This window comes from Tinamus guttatus, unplaced genomic scaffold, assembly GCF_059628265.1.
Source record: "Tinamus guttatus ecotype Peru unplaced genomic scaffold, ASM5962826v1 Tinamus_guttatus_pri_ptg000125l, whole genome shotgun sequence".
Classification (NCBI taxonomy): domain Eukaryota; kingdom Metazoa; phylum Chordata; class Aves; order Tinamiformes; family Tinamidae; genus Tinamus; species Tinamus guttatus.
The window spans coordinates 5,151,927-5,172,534 of record NW_028288659.1 but is presented as its reverse complement, the minus strand read 5'-3'; the positions used below and the strand labels follow the sequence as shown (position 1 = coordinate 5,172,534).

At 40.4% G+C, this 20,608-nt stretch overlaps 1 protein-coding gene across 3 annotated transcripts in view; it reads right to left on the bottom strand.

Moving 5' to 3' along the window:
* The window catches only part of BRAF (B-Raf proto-oncogene, serine/threonine kinase), a 74,939-nt gene that overhangs the window by 25,512 nt on the left and 28,819 nt on the right, over positions 1 to 20,608 (bottom strand). For all 3 annotated transcript variants that reach the window (XM_088521620.1, XM_088521618.1, XM_088521619.1), the window contains exons 4-8: positions 11,360 to 11,463; positions 10,467 to 10,569; positions 9,032 to 9,180; positions 7,526 to 7,645; positions 278 to 437 (exon numbers count right to left, since the gene is read on the bottom strand). In XM_088521620.1, the coding sequence (XP_088377746.1) occupies positions 278 to 437; positions 7,526 to 7,645; positions 9,032 to 9,180; positions 10,467 to 10,569; positions 11,360 to 11,463 (636 nt within the window). The remainder of the gene's footprint in view (positions 1 to 277; positions 438 to 7,525; positions 7,646 to 9,031; positions 9,181 to 10,466; positions 10,570 to 11,359; positions 11,464 to 20,608) is intronic.

The following is a 20,608-nucleotide window of genomic DNA, read 5'->3' as shown; positions in this document are numbered from 1 at the left end:
TAAAAAACGAGTGATGGATTACGATAGCATGGCTCTGAAACAGAAAGGACAGCACTGGTAAAACACAGTTCCTGGTATTGGAGAAAGGGTTATTTTCGTTCTCACAGCTCTCACCAGCAAAAGCTGTCTTATCCTGTATCTACGATGAGCTTGAGACCACACAGAATTAGCTTAAAAACTCACTATTTTTGTGTGCATATTAAAAATTAATGCACTGCTATGGGTAAGGACAAACAAAATCCACCATTTCTGACCTAAACTTTACATCGATACTTACATCAATATTGACTGGCTCGATTGTATTGATGTGAACATTGGGGGCTGAAGAGGATCTGTCGCGTTGCCCAAACTGATTCCGATGGTCTTCATCTGCTGGTCGGAAGGGCTGTGGGATTGGAATGGATTTTGAAGGAGAAGGACTAGGGAGAATTGGTGGTCTGAGAAACAAAGTCAAGGAAAAAGAGGATTTAGGTCTACAAATGGCTTCAAATACTTCATAGTGGGTGTGGTAAATCCTTTTCAACTACAATAATACATAAAAGCTGGTCTAAAGGCCTGCATAAAAACAGTTTATAACAGATGATCTCTATTTCCCCTAGGAAAAACTGCACCACCCTCTGCTGCATAAACTACCCAATTACATGGCTGTAAGCGTTCTGAGTTTCCAAAACAAAACAAAAGCCTAACAAATCCACATCATATCTAGCTAGTAATATTAAATCCTGATGTAAAAAAATAACATGGTCCAACATGCACAGCAGGCATTGAGATGCTCTGCAGTTTATTAATATCATACACTCTTTTTAATGGCACCCATACAGAACTAAGACTGCTTAACATCTTACATCAACATTATAGTCGAAAGACGTAACAAAATAAACTTTAAGGATAGGAATACTGTGCAATAAAGACAGATTAAAACAGAATATCGGTCAATCAACAAAATTAATATTATGGCCTGTGTAATATGAATTATTGATATCAAAGTAAACATAAATATATTACCTTTTAACCTCAACCTTCAGAAAATAACTTCAAATACTGGAACATTTTCAACATTATTTACAATGTTACAGTTAATCAATGCAAGAGAGTTGACTTGAAAGGTAGTGTTCAGACAACACAGATGAGTTTTTTGAAGAAATGCAATTGCTGCAGGTCACAGACCTAGCTACAGTATTTAATTTATAGGACCGTGAAGCACGCTTAGAAGGTAGAACACCTAAAACACTTGCTTTTTCATTTGTAAGAAGGCAGAATGTCACTTATTTGGTTATCCTGCTCTTTCAGTAAAGTGCAGTGAATCAACATTCATCTCTTACTCAAGTCAAGGTCAATCGCTGTTAAGTCTAATGATTCAATTTAACAGATATAAGGCAAAAGTTCAATGAGAAACGTGTGTCGCCTTGTTGAAAGGAATCTTTATACTTAAAATACCCTCGAGAGCTGACATGGAGGCTTTCAGGACATAGAGAACACACAGCTCCTAAGGGCGCAGCGAGTCCTCTAGCCCTTAACCTGCTCCACGGGTTCCCACAAAGGCAATGCCAATGGGGAGAAGCCACGCGCACTGCCCATACAACAGCCCAGAGCTGCAAGAGGGTTTGGGCAGCGGCTGCTGTAAGCAAATGATCCCTGGCCTCTCCAAAGACGTTTAAGGGCTACTGACACTCTCAACAAGATCTTTGACACTTTTCTCAGTAACGGATCTGCTTTAAAGGAGACTACAACCCTACCTTCATAACAGATTTTAAACTGTTTGGCACAGATCCTCAACACAACTAGAATCAGCCTCTGGAGATGGGACACTGAACAGACAGGAATGTGAGACTCGGCTGATGCTTTAAGAGACTGCACTTTCACACAAAAGCAAGTGTATCAAAAGCTGCATAGAGTTTTCAGAGGCATAAAAATCACCTTGGACAGAGAAGGACTATCGTTGTTGGAATAACTGGCTCCTGCTTAAACTTCCTGGGACTTTTTGTCAGCAATGAAGTCTAAGGAAGTGTGCAACAACAGCCACCAGGCCACCGTGCTGGGTGACTGTGAGCATGCATTTAAGCTCAGCCATGCAACTAGGGCAGAAGCAACTAGACTTTCTGAAACCACGAGTAAGCCAAGGGAGGAAAAATAAATAAATCCAGTCGCAGAAATACTGTTTCAATTGCATTTGCCTTTAAGAGTCGTAAATGGTCAGCTGCTGAGCAAAATCACTTGAATTTTCCCTCACAGGTCATCAAGCGCAGCATGTTGCTATCGGAAGGCATGTTAGGCCATGCCATATTTTAAAATAATTCAAATGGTTTTTACTACTCATTAGATTTTAACTCAGAGAAGCTCACTATCTTCAACAAAAGGACTTCAAGTTGACAAAATATGACCTTTTGGGGACTTTTAAACCATTATTGTGAGGGTTTCTGGGTTTTGGATGCCTAATGATCCGGAGAAGAAAACCTCACGAGCAGTTAGCCACAAGCTCCCCCTACACAAGCAGAAGTTTGTCGGGTTATTTTTGCCAAACGGGATCTTCACTGAAAGTGCCTGGGGAGCAGAGGGGAGCAGTGTGCCAGGCAAGCCGACCCGCACAGGGCACCCGCTCAGGAGGCGCCCGCTGAGGAGAGGGCTGCAGGCCGCAGCACCAAACCCACCTCACGAACACAGCAACCTCCCCGCCAGCGGAAACCCTCTCGTTGCCGTACTTCAAATACTCCAAGAAAGTGGGAAAAGGGGCACCGGAACAAGAAGGAGCAGCCATCACAGTTTGGGAGAGGTGACGTTGTCTGTTCTAGGGCACAGTTACAAACGTGGCGCTCCGGGCTACGCTGCACGTACAGGCAGGCACTAAGAAGGCAATAGCGAGCACCAGCAAACACACTGCCAAAAATTCTAGAGGCTGCTGCAAAGAAGCATCTACTGTGGCATCCATGTAGAGCGCTGCAGCTCAGAGAAGTAGAGCAGTTTAAGCAACAGGATTGGAAGGGGTCGCTCCTGTGGCCTTTGAGAGCAGTTAACAGCCAAGCTCCTTGCTAAAAGAAAACTTCTATAGAAAAAAGGCAACATTCAGATCACTTTGAACACCTTCTTCAAGCTTTCCAGGTGGATATTCCCTAAATTCTCAGCTTTCCAAGCAAACAAGCTGATGGAGCTATCACATCTAAGGTTTTTATGTGTTAGAACCGTACTGCTTTGGAGCAGGCCAGCACATAGTTACTGTAAAACATGTTGCCCCCTCCCCTCTTACCAAAACCAAGGAGAAAGGGGTTGTTTCAGAAGGCAGAAAAGTAATTCAGGAAAGTGGAAATATTGTGCTACAAAACCAGATCCACGGCTCTACTGAACAGGGAAGTGATGTTATGATACCATAACTCCTTAAATAGCACACACACTACAACTTACAATGATACAAGCTAGCTCACCAATATAAATTATTCTCAGTTGCCTTAAACTCACCAACATAATTTGCCATGTATTTAAGACCTGGTCTAATCAGGAAAGATTTTTCTTAAAGACTTGGAGCCCAGAAATTTTATTCCAAGATTTTTTTTTCTGCAGTTATATAAACACCTAAAGTGAAAATGTCCATCCACACAGCTTAAGTTATAGCACATGATATTTTTCTTTTAAACGAGTATTGCTACTGGACTGAGATTTTTTTTTCCTCCCCCCACATATAACACGAAGCCCTGTTGAACAAGTGTGTCTAAGTGTGATGGGTAGCCACAAGGCTCCAGTGCGGCGCACATTGTTTATCAGGTAGTCTTGTAGTTATCAGCAATTCTTGCAAACAAAAACTTGTATCAACCTACCAGAGCCTCGTTCTCAGGTTTGAGAAGCTAAAGCTTCTAAAGCTTGACGTGCACCAGGAGCATGGTGATACTCTTATGTGTGAACATTTTTTGAAACCGTTGAGCTGCCTGGGTACAGAGCTAAGGGTTATTTCAGCTGCAGTAGCAACCAGGCAAACCCCACATTTGTGATGTCAAGCATTCTATCTTTATAATGGCACCCCAATGTAGCACTAAGTATAGTTGTGTAAGATTTTCTTGTTTTGGCTTTTCAGAGCTTTTTTTCCAGACCTCCATCTGAGCCAGAATCACCAGTGAACATGTGTAAGAGTGAAAGGAAAGAAGAGGTGTTCAATAGCAGGGTGCAGGTTACCAAGCTCCCCAAAAGGTAGCACAGACCATCCCCCTTTCTTCCTCAAGTCCAAAATCAAGCACGTCAGGAAACACTGCTGCTCTTCACATCCCCAGCCGGCTCAGTGGCCTCAAGTAAAGTGGAGGGCTTCAGTTCCTACCAAGCCCAGACTGCCTCTGTGCTACCTAAAATCTGCCCCTGTGCCCTGCTACAGACCCTTCCATAGGCTACTTGCCCTGCCATAACATCTGCCTCTGAGTTTGCTGAGTTTTGCCCAACATCATCTCAGAGAATTGATGGAAGCAGGAAAAGACAACTTTGGAATATTCTGAAAAGCTAAACTCTCTCCTTGGCATACATCTATAAGATCCAGGAAAATGCATTCAGAGAAGTTCAGTGCTCAGTTGTTGAGCAAAGATACACAAGAACCTTTATGATAGGGCAATGAATAAAATGAATACAATGTATTATATACGGTTTATGTATTTCAATTTTATTCCAAATGGCTACTATGAGGGAGACCTGCGATTTAATAACTCTTTCCAGTTAAGTGCAAATTATAAAGAAAACTACTACCTTACCACAAAAGAAGAGTACAAGTTGTAAGAACTAAAAAATGGACAAAAGAACTAACGTGGAGGCTAAACACATGTGTGTAGGGGGTTCAGAAAAGGGCAGGTGGGACCACATGTGCTCCCTTATCTCAGGGTTGAAAGGTTGGAGGGACTGTCTGCTCCTTACACTCGGAAGGATGAAAGGCTACAAGGCTGGGCTGGTTTAGGATGTTACATGTGAGCAAAGTGCAGAGTTCTCCAGCATGCATGTCAGCTTTTGCATCATGTCCCATGCTCTTTTTCTGCATGTCCCTTTCTTTCCAATTGCTCCATATGATCCCTTGACAATTTCTCAGCACGTCACATAAGACTTTGCTCTTGAGTTTGTCTCGCAGCACGAACTCTTCCCTTCATTCTTTGGGTATTTTGCCTGCTGCTGGAATACTTTCACAAGGCTAATGATGAAGGATGTTTGCCTTCTCTTTCCTCAGGCTTATCAACCAATTAGTAACATTCCTTCTGCAGTCTGTGCAATGCTAAGAGAACAGAGAAACCAAAGGATCAATTATTAAACTATCATAATTATCACTGTTGGTATACAGTGGCTAAGTTAATTCTTCATGTTTTCAGTCTCATTTCCCAAAGCTACTTTTTTCCCTACATGCTCCTCCAGTCAAAATAACCTGAATTACTAGACTTCTTTTGTTTCCAGTTGGCCTTTCCCCATACCTTTCACAGTATCCTTTAACAGAACTGTGTCTAAAAGTAAATGGTCTTATAGAGATCATTAATTTTATTTACTAAAAAAAAGTTCAGAGAAATCAGTATTTCCACAATTGTGTCTTGGAGAGGATGAGAAATATTTAAAAAGGCAAAAGAGTAACTGGAAGTTGGGCTAGTATGACAGTGTCTGCACTGCCCCTGTCATGGAAATACTACCAACAGATGTCCAAGGAAAACTGCACGATTTTGTAAACATGCATACTGGTTATGAACACCAGGGGGTAATCATAAAATATGTTCCAAAATTTAAGGAATTTTGAAGGCACAATATATACCTTAGTTTTGTTTAATAATGAAACTATGGTAAGGTGAAGAAAGCAAAAAATAGAAAGCTAAAAAAAAATATTTTGCAGCTCGTGCAACCACAAGCCTTTACAGTTACAACCCTCTGAAAAAGTTTCTTAACCTCAACTGTTAAGATTATTTTTAACTTCACATGTATGTATGAAAACAGTTAACATTTAAAATCTTAGCACCTTAATAAATTCAGATCTCATTTCTTCCTTAGTGTTTTTACTTCACATAAACAAAAGTGCCTGATGTACTGCATGCAGTTGAACACAGTCTGTTCAGCTGCATGCACAGTGTGTTCAAACTGCTAAGAACCCACAAAAGTGTGAGGGTAAAGGCAGCTGAAAAGTAGGGAAATTTAGCACATAACAGCATTAGGATTGAGGCTACATAATCCCTTCTGGTTTTCTTAAGCATTTAACACACTTGGTATGAATCAGCTCCTGTATAGATTAATAGTTTGGGCTCAGTAGTAATTTCAAAATTTCGCATTTTGAGAGCGCCAGTCTGCTCAGCTTAAGACAATCATAGCTAGCACAGCAACAGGCTTGTTACTAAAGCAGACAGTGGACACCTGCAGGATGTAAAAGCATATCCACTACCTGGAGAAAGCACTTCCAGATTTGCCTGAAATAGTGCAGAAAAAGTACAAATAATATTATCATCTCCCTTTTTACTTACCAAATGAGGTTCCCTCTGCAGCACTCTCAATCTACTTCCTGGGAGGTATCAAATTTGATCTTTCATGAAAAAAACACAAAAAGCTTTTGTGGCTGCCCAGGGAATTTTTCTTCCACTCAGAGTCCAAAGGCGCCTGTGTAGTTCCCAACAGTGCTTTGGCTTTTGTTTTGTGCACAACATTCACTATTTCAAGATTGATTTTTGGCCCCAAATCACTACATCTCCACCTAACATGCACACGTCCTAGCAGCACATTCTGAAGGCTTCTGCCTTTGATGTTTTTAGCAAGTTGTATCAGATTTCTTGATTTTGATGCACATTCCCGAGTTACCCTTTGCCGGATTCTTGCTCAACTATCTAGTGTTAGATAACCAGCAACCTATTAGCTACCAGGAGCATAATCTAAACATAATCAATTAGTTGTTAACAGAGCAAAGGTCCAGAATCTTTGTTGGAAATGCATGGAAATAAATGGAAGGCTGTGATGGATTTTAGAAGTCAGATTTTAGAAACACTGGATCTGCAAACAGATGCTCTTCATAAATGCCAACATTTACAGGAGAAAGACAGCTGGTCAGGAGGATCCCAAAGCAGTGTGCATGTGGAAAAGCTACTAAAGCAGTATTAAGAACCTAGAACTGGCATATGTTCACATCAACCTTACAGTGTGGTGGCTTATCCAGGAACAGAGGTATGTCCCCTCAAAACAAATAAATCATAGTTTGATAAGACATAGAATAATTTGTGATGATACAGTTTTGGTTTACTTTTAAGTATAAAAATCTTTCCAGTTTAGACCAGGTCTCAGCTACAATAGAAAAGAAGGGAGTTTAACAGATAAGGCCCCAGTTCTACAGACACTTATGCACATGCTTAACTGTTAAGAGCTCACTGCTAATCTAAATCATTCATATGAATGAAAACATCCACTTCTTTAAAGTTAAGCATAGGTGGAAGTATTTGCATGACAAGCCTGATTACAAAGATGTAGAGAGGGTTGCAAAGAAGTGTTTAGAGTGTTTCTAAGCATATAGTACTGAAGTGTTATATGTTATTAAACAGCAGGAATGAGGTCATACCCAACAGAATCTGAGGGGGGCAATGAAGAGTGTGATCCAGGTGCTGGCGTGGGCTCTCCTAAGGAGGTCTCCTCCTGTGGTATGGGGTGATGTTCAAAGAACTTGGAAACAAATAGCAAACTGCAAGGCAAAAACAAACAAAAACAACCTAACTTGTGTAAAACTCAAAAGCTTCACAACTCCATCAAATATTTAAAAAAAAGCTACAGATCAAATTCTAGTTTTAGAACAACAACTATCCTAGCACTTTAACCTGCAAGTTGTTAAAGGTATTGTTTAATTCACAGTGGATCAAAATGTCACATTTTAAACACACCTTTGTGGAAAGTAATTCTTGAATCTTTTACTCAAAAGTGTAAAAATCTGGTTCCTCAACAATCCATCATATTCTACAAGTTGTGTATCACAGGAACTTGAACGAATGCCTCCACTGACGCAACACCAAAACAAACTGGGAGATGGATAAAGCCATACAACTCTAAGAACAGTCTAGAGGCACCAAAGCAAACACAGTTACAAATTTCTCCTTATGCTGTTGTTATGTTAATTCTTGGAGGAAGAAAAGGAACATTAAAAGATCCAAGATGGGGGGCAGGAGGGGGAGGTCAGTCTCTTTTCCAGAATAGCTACCCACAGGACAAGAGGAAATGGCCTCAAGTTGCACCAGGGGAGGTTCGGGTTAGATATTAGGAAAAAAATTCTCCATGGAAAGAGCGGTGAAGCATCGGAACAGGCTGCCTGGGGCAGGGGGTCACCATCCCTGGCAGTGTTCAAGGAACATGTTGATGAGGCGCTTAGGGACATGGTTTAACAGGGAGGGTATCGAAGGTCTTTTCCAACCATAATAATTCTATGATTCTATAAGAAAGTCTGTTTAAAAGACCTAATAACCTCTGCTCAAACCGACTGGATACACCAGAGTGAGTTCACTACAGATCATTAACCTGCACAGACGCACAGATGAATCAATACTTAACTTCCAGAACTCATGAACATTTCAGGCATGCTCTTTTAGATTTCTTACCTAGACTTTTAAAAGTCACAAATGGATTTATTTTCAACCACTGCAAAACCCACTGCAACTTAACCTTATTAAACTAGTGTCTCTTAACAGTTTTTTTTTCTCAGGTCAGAGAGAATAAATACACATCTAAACATTTAAACAAGGACTTTGCCATTATTTAATAAAAAAACATTTTTGATCAAGAATGACATCTGGGAACAATGAGAAGCTTGGCTGATACAGTTAAGCATCCAGCCACTCCATTCATCCTTCAAAGAAAGTATTTCATAGTCCAGAGAAAACAAGAACTGCTTGTCTGAGCCGTTAGAGACAATATGAATTAAGTAGTCTCACAAGAGACTGCTACTCAACTATAGGTTGAGCTCCTATATTTTTTCAGGCATTTCCCCCGACTTCCTGAATTGCAGTTGTCAGGGATACCTTATGTTAAATATATAAGCTTAATAGAAGTCTCAATTTAAAAACGAATTATGATTACTTACTCAAGTTGGTCATAATTAACACACATCAGTGGCACTTCTGTACTACAGCGCTGGTGAAATTTATAGCCACAGGTCTGGCACCGGAATCCCTGGAAAAGCAGCTTTCGACAAAAGTCGCAGAATGCTAACGTGAAGAACGTCTTTCGAACCTACGTTGTTAAAAATAATCACATTAAAGTGGTTCTTTAACCTAAGAGCTGCTACTTGATTTTTACCTCCTCCAAATATACTTTTAAGGCTTTTTGAACCTGAAATTCTGGTTTTAAATACTAATCAGATTTACAAAAAAAAAAAAAAAATCAAAAAAACCCACACACCACACTTGTCTTATTTCAAATAGTCTAAGCAATAAAATATACTTTCAACAATTTATTGGAATTAATACTTCATTACCAGCAAGAAAAATAGCCACAATTTTGAGCAAAATAGCATGCTATTATCATGCTAGAGACAAACAAAATATTTAGAATTTAATCAATACAATTTATAAAAACAAAAACTGCTGAAAAATTTGTCTAATTTTCCTAACTTTTCCAGTAGTGAAATAACATTTTTATCCAGAAAAGGACTGAATATATACAAATGACTTATATATTGTTTGCATATACAGTTACATGAGTAGTTTTAATTCTGATTGATGAGACCAAGCATTACAATCATGAGAAAGGTCAACATCTGTATCTTTGGGGAGAAAAAAAAAAAAATCTTGTTTACATGTAATACTTGCCAGAAAAAAAAATAATCGCAGTAGAATTACTACATGCAATAATTAAAATCCTAAAAGAATGACATACAAAAAATATTTCCAAGTTTACTAGACTTTCATCTAACTAGACATAGCCAAATTAGCTTGTTCAAGTAAAACAGCTTAAATAGCTTGAAAGCAGATTTATTTATTTTTTAATAAAAGTTTTCTTCTCAGTGTGACAAATGTTATTTTCGGGATTTCGTATGGAGCTGGAATGGTTTGGATAAATTCCATTTAGCAGCTTCCATCTATGTGGTGCCTTATCAGGTCAAAACATATTTGTGCACCAGCATCACTGATGATGTCAGCACCGCTCTGGGAATAGTTAGTTCATTAGTTAATTGCTGCTGCAGAGGCAGCAGGGAGGCACAGAATACATTTTATAGATACAGCAATACAGAAATAGCAGTTTATTATTACAGCTCTGCAATGCAGTGCTGATTTAAAACCTCTACATCTTTAGATTCTAGAGGGTATATTCCATCCAAGTGTGAAAGTTAGAGAAATCAAGTTCCCTTTGACACTATTTATTTCAATTACAATATCTAATTCACCTTAAGCTACTGCAACCAGAACTTCTTTTGTAACCCCTCCACATGGTCCAGGTACAAACTGTTGTTCAATTCGAAACTGAAAGCGCAAAGTTAATTTCACTCTACTTAACATTTCAGGAAAACCAGTACATACAAAATTGTGTGTTGTGAGTGGCACGTTCTCCAGCACTTCCACATGCAACTCCTCTCCTGTGAGCCAGGATATATCCGTGTCCCAGCCAATTGGCTTCTTCTCTCTAAAGTGCAAATGAACCTTTCGTTAGTGCATGAGCTCTTGCAGTGCTCTCATGGAAGAGGTGAGAAGCTGAGATAAGGTAGCAAAGTGTCTGTGAAGGTTTGCTACCTAGTCTTTCACATCTGGAAGCTTTCATGACACAACACTGAATTTCGCACACACCTAGGAAGGCACATCTCCCTAGGCAAGGGTCAGAAAAGAAGTGCACTTTTTTCAAATCTGTTCTAGTGAGAGCTGACACTTTGCCCCAGAGGTGATGGACACCTTTCTAATCAAAAAGTGCTTGTGAAACTATCTGTTCCTTAAAGAATTTCAAAGGACTCGCTAGTTTTGCAGTCATATAACCTATAAGCTTTTTAAAGTTGGAAACTCAATCTAAAGTTTTTTTTCTTCACAAGAAATCTAGATTCAGTTATGAGTGCAGCACTACAACCAGGTCAAACAAAAGGAAAATTTAAAATACAAGAAACCTGTTTAATATTTGTTTGGTTATTACAAGTTTTGATAATATGTATTTTTTATATATATTCATATATTTATATATCTTTAAGCGTTTTATACACACATATTACCCTATATTATAGGTGTTCTTGAAGTGACGAAAATTAAACCTTTTTCTAGGAGTCTGCCATGTATTCTAGGCACATCTTTGGGGCATAGCACATCTTACTGCACGCTACCATGTTATGCTTAACTTTGAAAATGACTTCCACAGCGTTAGATAGAATTGGCCATGCTGGCTAACTCCAAGAAAAAGCCACAAGAGCAGAAAGGTCGTGCACAAACCATACCCATCCTGTATTCTGTAAACAGCACAACATTCTGGAATGAGGCCTCTCATCATCAGAGCCTTCTTCAGGCTGTCTCGGACTGTCACCCCACATCTCGCCGGGACCTAGAGGTCAAAAGTAAAACAGAGGAGTTAGAAAAAGTTCCTACTCATCCCCCAAAAGGATGCAAACGTTTTTGAGCCTTAAGTGCTAAAACCACCACAACTTTCAATTTCATGATACTTTACAGAATCCTAGGCAAGAGTTTCTTGAATTTTTTTTCCTCCCTCAAACTGTGGCAAACATCGTTGGTGAATGGCCAGAAGTGATCTAGCTCGGCTGCATCTACATCTCTATGGACATTTTGAACAGAAACGTGACTCAGCTCCAGAAGTGACCTTCTACTCTTCTCAGCTTGAATAAAGCAGGGATACAGCACACAGACAACTATCTATAACCATGAAAAGTACAGGTCAAGCTGTAAAGTTAAGTGGGGCAATATGTCAAGGGGAATTAAAATGAAATGGCTAATCGCTTGGACTGCCCTCAAAAAATCATTTTGATAGAAATAGAAAATAAAATGTAAACATTTTATAACAAGAGATAGGCATGAAACTATATAATAAAATAAACCGAGTTAGGCAGACTTTCATCTCTAACTTCAACCTATATTTGCAGCTTCACAGGTATTTTTCTATTTTGAAAAAACAACAAAAATAAGCAAACAAAAAACACCCTTTGGTCCTGTTTTGCTTTCTGAAGATGTTAAACATCTGATAGGACTGAGAAGAAATGCACACTGAAGAAATGCATCTGTTCTAGCTGTAGAATAGGCAAATTGTCTCTAGATATACCTATCATTTAATATAACAGTGTTAATTAACCCATAAAGACAGAACAATATATAATCCGATAATCAAAGGTAGCTATCACTATTTCTAGAACGAATCCCCACAAATACATTCTACTTGAGCTGGCATACACATTCCTTATGCTCACACATAGCATTTCACACCAGCCACAACAAGCTTGAGTCGAACAAAAAACAAAACAAAAACAAAACCCCACTCTAGCATTTATCTAACTAAAAAGTCTGCACAAACACCTGAGACAATTATAGCTTCCTAGACACCTAATCCAGAGCCTTCTATAGTCAAAAGAAGTCTCTTAATCAGCTTCAGCTGGCTTTAGATCATAGTCCCATTTCTGTCCTTTGCATTTAAATTTCCATGTGTATTGAGGGACCAATGTCCTAATTTGGGACAGCTATGGAAAGCAGCAGCTTATTTTAAGTAGCTTTGTGAGCTCCACTTGAAGTTACACTATACATTGCATTTCTTGTACTCACATACACTCTCTCAGACACATTAAAGGAATCTTCACAAGCCACCTCACATTAGCACATAAGCATATTTTACAGGATATTTTCTGTTTTTCACCTATTCAGTATGGAAACATCTAAAGAGAGATGTTCTACCAATTCCCTGGGAAAAGGGAACAACCATTCTGCAAACACAGTATGTTATAGTGCTGATATTTAATGTTAACTGTGTTCTGTGCACTCTGCTACTTTTATGAATCTTAGTAACTCCTTCCCACACTCAAAGTTCAGATTGTGGCTTTTGATCACTTGCAGAATTAGGTCATTCCTCCAGCATGAAACCACTTTACCTGTTTCTTAGCCCAGCTGTTACAGAGAGGCCAGTAACAGTTATTACTACCAATATTTTGCCAACAAATTCCCACTGCAGCCTTCAGTTTTCCTGCCTAAATTACAACCGAACTAACTGCTTGTACTGAAAGTAGCTTTTCATGGTGTATTTTACCCTGCATTAAGCATACATATATTTGCAAATACAAAGTGTTTTTTTTTTTTTTTTTTTAAAAAAAAAGATTTGACTAAAATCTGTAAGAATTATTTCAGTCGTGCGCTCCAGCCTCCTCCTGCACACGACAGGTCTGATCACGGAGCCCTTCTGCAGAAGCCGCACGCGTTCTCCAGCCCAAGGCTAGGGAGAATTCTGCCTGCAAGTGCCTCGAGGTGCAATCCAGACGCCAGCCTCACTTCTCCCTCTCCAGCAACCTCCATTACTTCACCACTGATACCCATGGTGAAAGAAGAAATTGAAACGCTGTGAGGGCCACAAGCAGAGGAGGGGGAAAAAAGCAGGAATGAAGAGAGCTGACCAACTCGTTGGGCAGGGAGGAGAGAGGGCAGAGAAGAGGCAGGAAATTTTGGAATTACCAAGGAAAAGCACGTAATCCTTTTACAGTTCCCTCTGTCATTTTGTACCGAATAGGATCGAGGGAGGCTTGACCTAGGAATCTATCTACAAGTTCCCAAAACCTGGGTTCAGGTCACCTCTAGCTGAGCAGGTGCAATCCAGCTACCAAGAGGGTGCATTAAATTAAGTTCCCTTCCCCACTCCACTCCCGGCTCCTCAGGACTCCTTCCCCACATGCCTTTAATTAACATCTGAATCATATTTATGCAATTTGCAATTTGAAACGCAGACCGAACATTTGTTCTCTTCACTACCATTTGCAACAAGATGCCACTAAAAACTAACAACAACAAAAAAAACACAGTTAGGAAACTGTTTTGATTCCTCTTAAAGCCATGAGGATCCTGAATCAGCGTAACATGCTAAACGTGCTTCCACAGATCATAAGCAAGAAAGCAGAAGGCTTAATTAAAAAGAGCTCAGCACTCGGCTAAATCCCCCCAGTATTGATTAATCGTTTTCCCACACGGGTACACTGCGCCCTGGCACCATCTGCGCCGCAGCCCGCCCGCCGCGGGGCACGCCGGAGCGTGCGAGGCCTCGGAACTCCCCTGCACAGCGCTCCGCGCTCACGCGTTGCTGCTGGGGGCAAGAAGAGGATGGGGCACAGCAGCACAACGTTTAAGAAAACAAACACCGAAAGAAACTTTCCTGGCAGGAAGTAATTTTGAGAGTATTTCAATCTGGAGCAAAACCAAGATCTTTTTCAGTGAAGGGGGGTTTCCATAAGCTGCCATTTGGCACCGGCTATGTCTCCCCTATGGAGCGAGGCGCCAGCCACCGAGCTACTTTCCGCATTAGCTGCTAGGGATTTTTTTGCAAGTTGCTTATACAGCTGCTATTTGTAGGGCAGAAACAGTTTAGATATTTAAAAAATTCTGAATTATTCATCAAATAATCTTCTGAAACAAACAGCACAGAAGACTGAGGGCTACACAAAACTAGTAGTACATAAGTTCCCAGTACAGACTCAGATGTGTTAAGTGCATTTCTAAATAACATACCCGAGAAAGTACTCATGTATCATGAACTGAGCAAGTAGTAGTTTGAGAAGATATTAAAACATCCGCCTAACTTTGCAGATGTGAAGTTCCAAGGAAATGAATGAAAATTATTCCAGTGTCTCTAAACATTCTCAAACCACAGCCTTAGTATCTAAACAGATTAAACACAACTAGGTCACTTTATTTCCTCATTTCTTTTACTCATGTAAACTATTTCTATGGACACCAAGTATTCATAACAATATTGCTGATTTATATTTAGGATTGCAGCCACAGGCATTTAAGGAATGCATAATAAAACATGTGTGCCTGTAAATCAGGTCATTCCCGATTCAGTAAGAAAACAGGGCTGCATCCCTACATAAATCTCTCAACACTTTTCTAAAATCAGAGCAGAAATCTTGCCATAATATGAATAAATTAAAAGTTATACCCATGCAGTCTCCCATATTTTATAGCAACCTGCAGAGACTGCCAAACGCTTGCAGTTAGCACCGTGAAGGTATCCTCCAAAAGCCGGCACGCTGGACAGCTCAGGATATCCAGCAGCACAATTCTCAAAAACGCTCTAGCAACTCGGTTCTTTCCTGCTCCAGCACAGTAGCTCAGCTCACTTTTGTCAAGTTTTATGCAGTTAACTGCCTTAGAGCTTCAGCGGAATTACCAGCCTTTACTGTCAGGGCGAGTACAATAGTTGGAATAGTCTAATAGGTTTTGAGATATCACTTCAAAGTGCTGCTTTGCTTTTGTTAACGCATTCAATACCTTCAAAGACTGCACACACTCACTGCACCTACAGAACTGAAGGTACCAGCCATGCGCTCCTAACAGTCAACTGTGCTGGGAGAGAAATAAGCCAAGCTGTTTATCTTTTCAACACTAGAGTTTGCCTTCTAGTTTGTTAGGATTTCTGGTAAAAATCCACATTTAGTTTCTCACCTTGAGAGTGAAGGATAGGTGTTTAACCACACCTGTCAGCCACTTTGCCAAATACTAACAGATAAAACAGCCCCCTCTTTAGCAAAGGGGCCATAGGATGACACTGAACATAATATCTTCTGTAAAATGAAAAACACGGATTTCAGTAGCACACAAGGCATGTTGCTTTACCAATTTCCAGAGAAAGCAGGTTTAAAGAGACATTTGTAACAGAGCATTAGTAAGACAAATTGAAAACAACACCAAGGCATGGAAAGCTGTTTGCCAAGGAAGCTGAACAGACCTTCCACACTTTATTCTTCCATCAAACGCATCCTGTCCAATTTGCAAGAACATCAGTTACCGGCACCCGCAACTCCAACATGATTAAGGAGTACCCATTTGTGGAATAATTTATGTTAACTGTATAAAAAAGCATAAATAGTTTGTTCAAAGTACATACCATCCTTAAACTGCGTGGGATCAAACCTGTGTTTAGTCAACAGCAGTCCACACTGCCATTTTTCAAGCTTTCAAGGAATAGTTCTCAAAGCATGATCAGAAAAAAACAAAACAGTCATTACTTGCAAAATTATAGCAGACAGTTCAATCACGGTCTTAAAATTTGGTAAGGGTGAATACTAGCACAAGGAGGAGTAAAGGCTGACAGTGATTCACTGCTCAAACTTTAAAAAGTGGTTTTAGGCTTCAGACTTGAAAGACACTCATCTTCAGACATATCCACGGTCACTATACAGGAATAAAAACCCAAGACTTGGACACATCTGCTCTTCTAAATGACAAAATAGAGTTGGCTGGCTGCTCTCAAAACCAGACTTTGAATGTATCAGAAATCTAAGTTATAAAATGGTTGCAATAAATCTCTTTACTAGGTCAGAACCAGCATCCACTCGGCACAACTTCCTGCCTGGGACAGACAAGCTTGAAATGTTATAAAAATACCCTGGAATTCACACCCTTCCTCCAAATTCTTAACTGGTCATAAAAAGGTAACCAGAGTATTCTTACGTCCAGGGAGGATACAGATTTGCTACAACTATCAAGGCTTTGGTCTGTTAGCCTACCTCAATGACACAAAGGAAACGAATTTAAGTATAATTACAAAGAGCAAAACAAAACATTTATTTTGGTTATTAGCACAATATGTGGATATTGCACATCATTCCGTTTCATCAGGTATCTCCTACTACATTATGAGAGACACCAAAGAGCATCTCCTCTATCTTTATTTATTTATTTTTACATAGACAGGCTTTCCATCCCTCAACGTAAGAAATGACACTGCCAGAACCCCCTTCTCACTCAGCCGTCACTGCCCTTGCTAAGTTTTCTTTACTTGAGGATTACTCCTCCAAAGCAATGACCAATCTTACATGAAGCAATTCAAATAAATAATCTATTTCATAATGGTCAATTTTCAATATTTTTAGACTTTGCAATTTAATACTGTGTGCCAATAAAATTAAAATGGATTAAATTATTCTCCTTTCAACAGGTATTAGTTTGAATTTATCTGGGATTAGTCTGCTATAGTACTGCTCTTCACCGTGCTCCGTTAAATATATCCAAAGTTGAATTTCAGACTTCCTTAGATATGAAGGAGATAAATGCGGCAACTGTGAAGCCCATTTCCAGTGTAGTATCCACTAGCAGAGGCTACAAACTCCACGTTCAGCACATGTTTGATATGACTTGGGAATTTTAAAATTGTTTTTGATTAGGGAGGACATAATCATGTTAAGCCAGGTGTGTAATTAAAAGCAAAGAAACTAGTTTATGCAGCTGCCTGAAAATCCTCCCTTGGAATTTTCCCTCTACTTGGCAGGTGGAACTGGTAGGACTTGAATGCCTATAGAAATCCAGTGCTTACCCCGGCACAAGCTTGGGGCACAAACTCACAGCCCAAACTGCAGAGAGAGAGAAAGAGATGCAAATCTCAAGTCAAAAGAAACATAGCAAGTAATAGATTTAAAAGCCGAACATTTGAAGGACCCAAGCTGTGCACACGACGAGCCAATTTATGCTAAAATTCAGGTAGGGTAAAAATAGCCCATTCCTCCAGTCTGCAGAGGAGAGGACCACATGATTGCTTGTCTAATTACTAGGCAGATGTGCTAATTAACAAAGGTGTGACATGAGTGAAAAAGACTGAAATAAGAGGAGTTGTCTTCAGGCACAGCATTCACAATCCCATTTAGTTTTTCTAATTCCTAACATTACTATTTTTCCCTTAAAACACAACCCTCAGTCTCACATTTGCATTGAGAACTTTTGTACACATGAATACCTGCAACACTGTCATATATCAGTGTCATATATAGTATGGAAAGAACTTTACTAGTCCAAATTTACACTGAGTTTCTATACAAATCTTGAATCTCTGGTAAACAGTTTTTTATTGATTCTGTAAGTTGAACATACAAGATAGGGAAAGATTTTGAACTAAAGTAACGCATTTTTGGGGCTGCCAATGAAAGTTTCTAGACCTTATAATTGGCAAGAATACACAATGATTTAATCCCATCCAGAATACACCGACAACTGAAGTACTCGGAGGCCTCTATGCTTTCCTAAAACAAAAACAGCATCTGCTGCTCCTCTCTCCGCCCCCCGACAACTAGAAACAGAAAAGAAGTTCAGACCAACCAAATCCATTCCCTATCGATGCTCACAACAAGAGTGGGCCCTGGGACTGCCAGAAAGGACAGCTCCTGAACTCACCGAGCAGAGCAGCAGCCTCCTTAGTGCCCTATGACAGCAGCACCAAAAAGCTCAGAGGAAGGGCAGCAAGCATTTCCCCCTGGCAGCTCGAAGTGTGAGGGGCAGAGAGCACAGGCTACATTCGGATTAAGAGAAGAAACCATTACCAACCTCTTAACTGCCCATCATTTCTCACACCTGAATACCTATTTTCCTAAGTTTCCATGAGCCAGTGTATCGGCACATATGACTGTTCATTTGCTTTCAGGCTGTTTCTTCCCACACTAGAAGTACTTGTCTGGAAGACATTTCTTGGTAATCAAAATCATCAGGGCTCCTAATATAAGCATGTTACATAATCTTTTTCACAAAGCCTGAAAAGTTGAGTTAGAACTTCCTTCCCTCCTCCTTTCCTTCATTCCTACCAGACTTCACTACATTGCCAGAGGCCTCCTAACACTGGTCTTAATTGCATTTATGCCTAGCTTTTGCCATCTGTTGCACCAGGGCTTTGTATGAAGTGGCTCTCATCAGACTCTCACATCCTCTGACAGAGAGCTAGCATGCAGCAGGTTCAAGACTCAACACAGAATATGCTTCTTCACACTACATATAATTATGCCTGGGGAATTTCTTACAAGACACAGACTTCTCATATCAATAACATGGGGCTTCACAGAAACGAGACCGAAGGTTGCTAACTCAGAAACCCAAACTTGAGTTTGAACTCAAATTCCTGAGTGACAAGTGGCCCAAATTTGTAAGAACATCCAAGGAAGATATCATATATGCTTGGCCTTCTCTAGGCCCCTACTTGCAGGTACTGCAGAAACGGGGCTGCTTGAGACACCTTTGGTCTGACCCACTACAGCCCCTCCAAGTACTTAAAAATTCCCCAGCTTTATTTCCTTTGTGTGGAGATGAGCCATGTACCTGAGCCTGCAACAAGCTTCAATCTAAAAACACCTCCCCGTGACAAGACCCATGAAGACACAGCGCTGGCCTGAGGCAGTCATCAGGCGGAGGGGACCAAGAGCAACCCGTAGGCTGAGAGGAGCAAGGTCCATTCTTTGCTGCCGACCAAGGCTGGCCAAGGCAGCTAGGTCCCGACTCAACTCTGAATTTTCGGCCTCAGCGGCCTGCATCCAGCACACTTCCTCCTCTAGGCAGTGACGTGAGCGCAGACTTACCCTCACGTGCCTCAGGTCTAACACTGCAGACATGCCAGCAGCTTAGCACGGGAACCGGACACAGCTCAGGAGCTACAGACACATCTGCCCCTACTCCCCCAGCTACCACGATAGCTCCTCTATGGCCCTTCACAGAAGGGCACTTTGGTCACTCTTCTGGGGTCCCAGAAATTACCAACAACCGTGTGACAGAGACACACTCCCCACTCATCCGCAGGACATTTACTCCACCCAACTCGTAGAAGACTTTCCTGCAAGGGACTAAACACATCTATGAGGGGCTACAAGAAACCAGAAGAAGCCCGAACAGGCCTATAGTAACTGAGCAAGCTATTAGGTGCAGTTCTGGAGCAAATCTAGTGGCATGGATGTTGTCAGTTTCAAAAATGAAGGAAAGGAAATGCTAAAGTCCTTGCAAGGGGGAAAGGAGATTTTTCCTGATCTCAGATTTACCAGTTTAAAATTGGCACTCCAAAAGATACATTACCCAGGTAGCTCAGCGCCCGCTACCAAAATTAAAAAGAAAAAACAAACACCCAAAACACACAGCTAAATGCAAGCCCAGATAATGCTTAAAATCTTTTCATAATCAGTAGCCAATCTTCAAAGCAAACACCATATTTCTTTAATCTTTACACTCATTGAAAGCTGTTTATGATTGCTGCCTGGAATTCCTCTTCATCAATTTATTTTAAACCTTATCGCTCTGTCTTCTGCCTCTTACATGAAACTAAAATTATCCTATTGGCATCTTTAACAATTTCTTCCCAAATCTCTGGATCAGTTGTTTGTCCTCATCCTCCTTGATTGCTAACCATCCTTGACAACCAGCTGCGTCTCTCCTCCACTTCGTTTGTATGAGTGGCTTCTCTTGTTTTTTTTCTCTTTACCTGCACATATAATCATACAATGTGAAAAAGCTTCTAATCCACAATACAATTATCTCACAGCACTCCATGTTCTTCTGGCTCTTTGCATTCTCTCAGGAACCTCATCTACAAATGTAACCTCTATTTTTATACTGAAACCCTACAGCCCACTTACCACTTAGGATTACCTCCTTTCACCACCACCAGGTCTCAGCATCTTTCCAACATCTCCTCTCAGATGCGCAGCAGGCAGCTTAAGGGCAGAGTTCTCAATTCCCTCGCC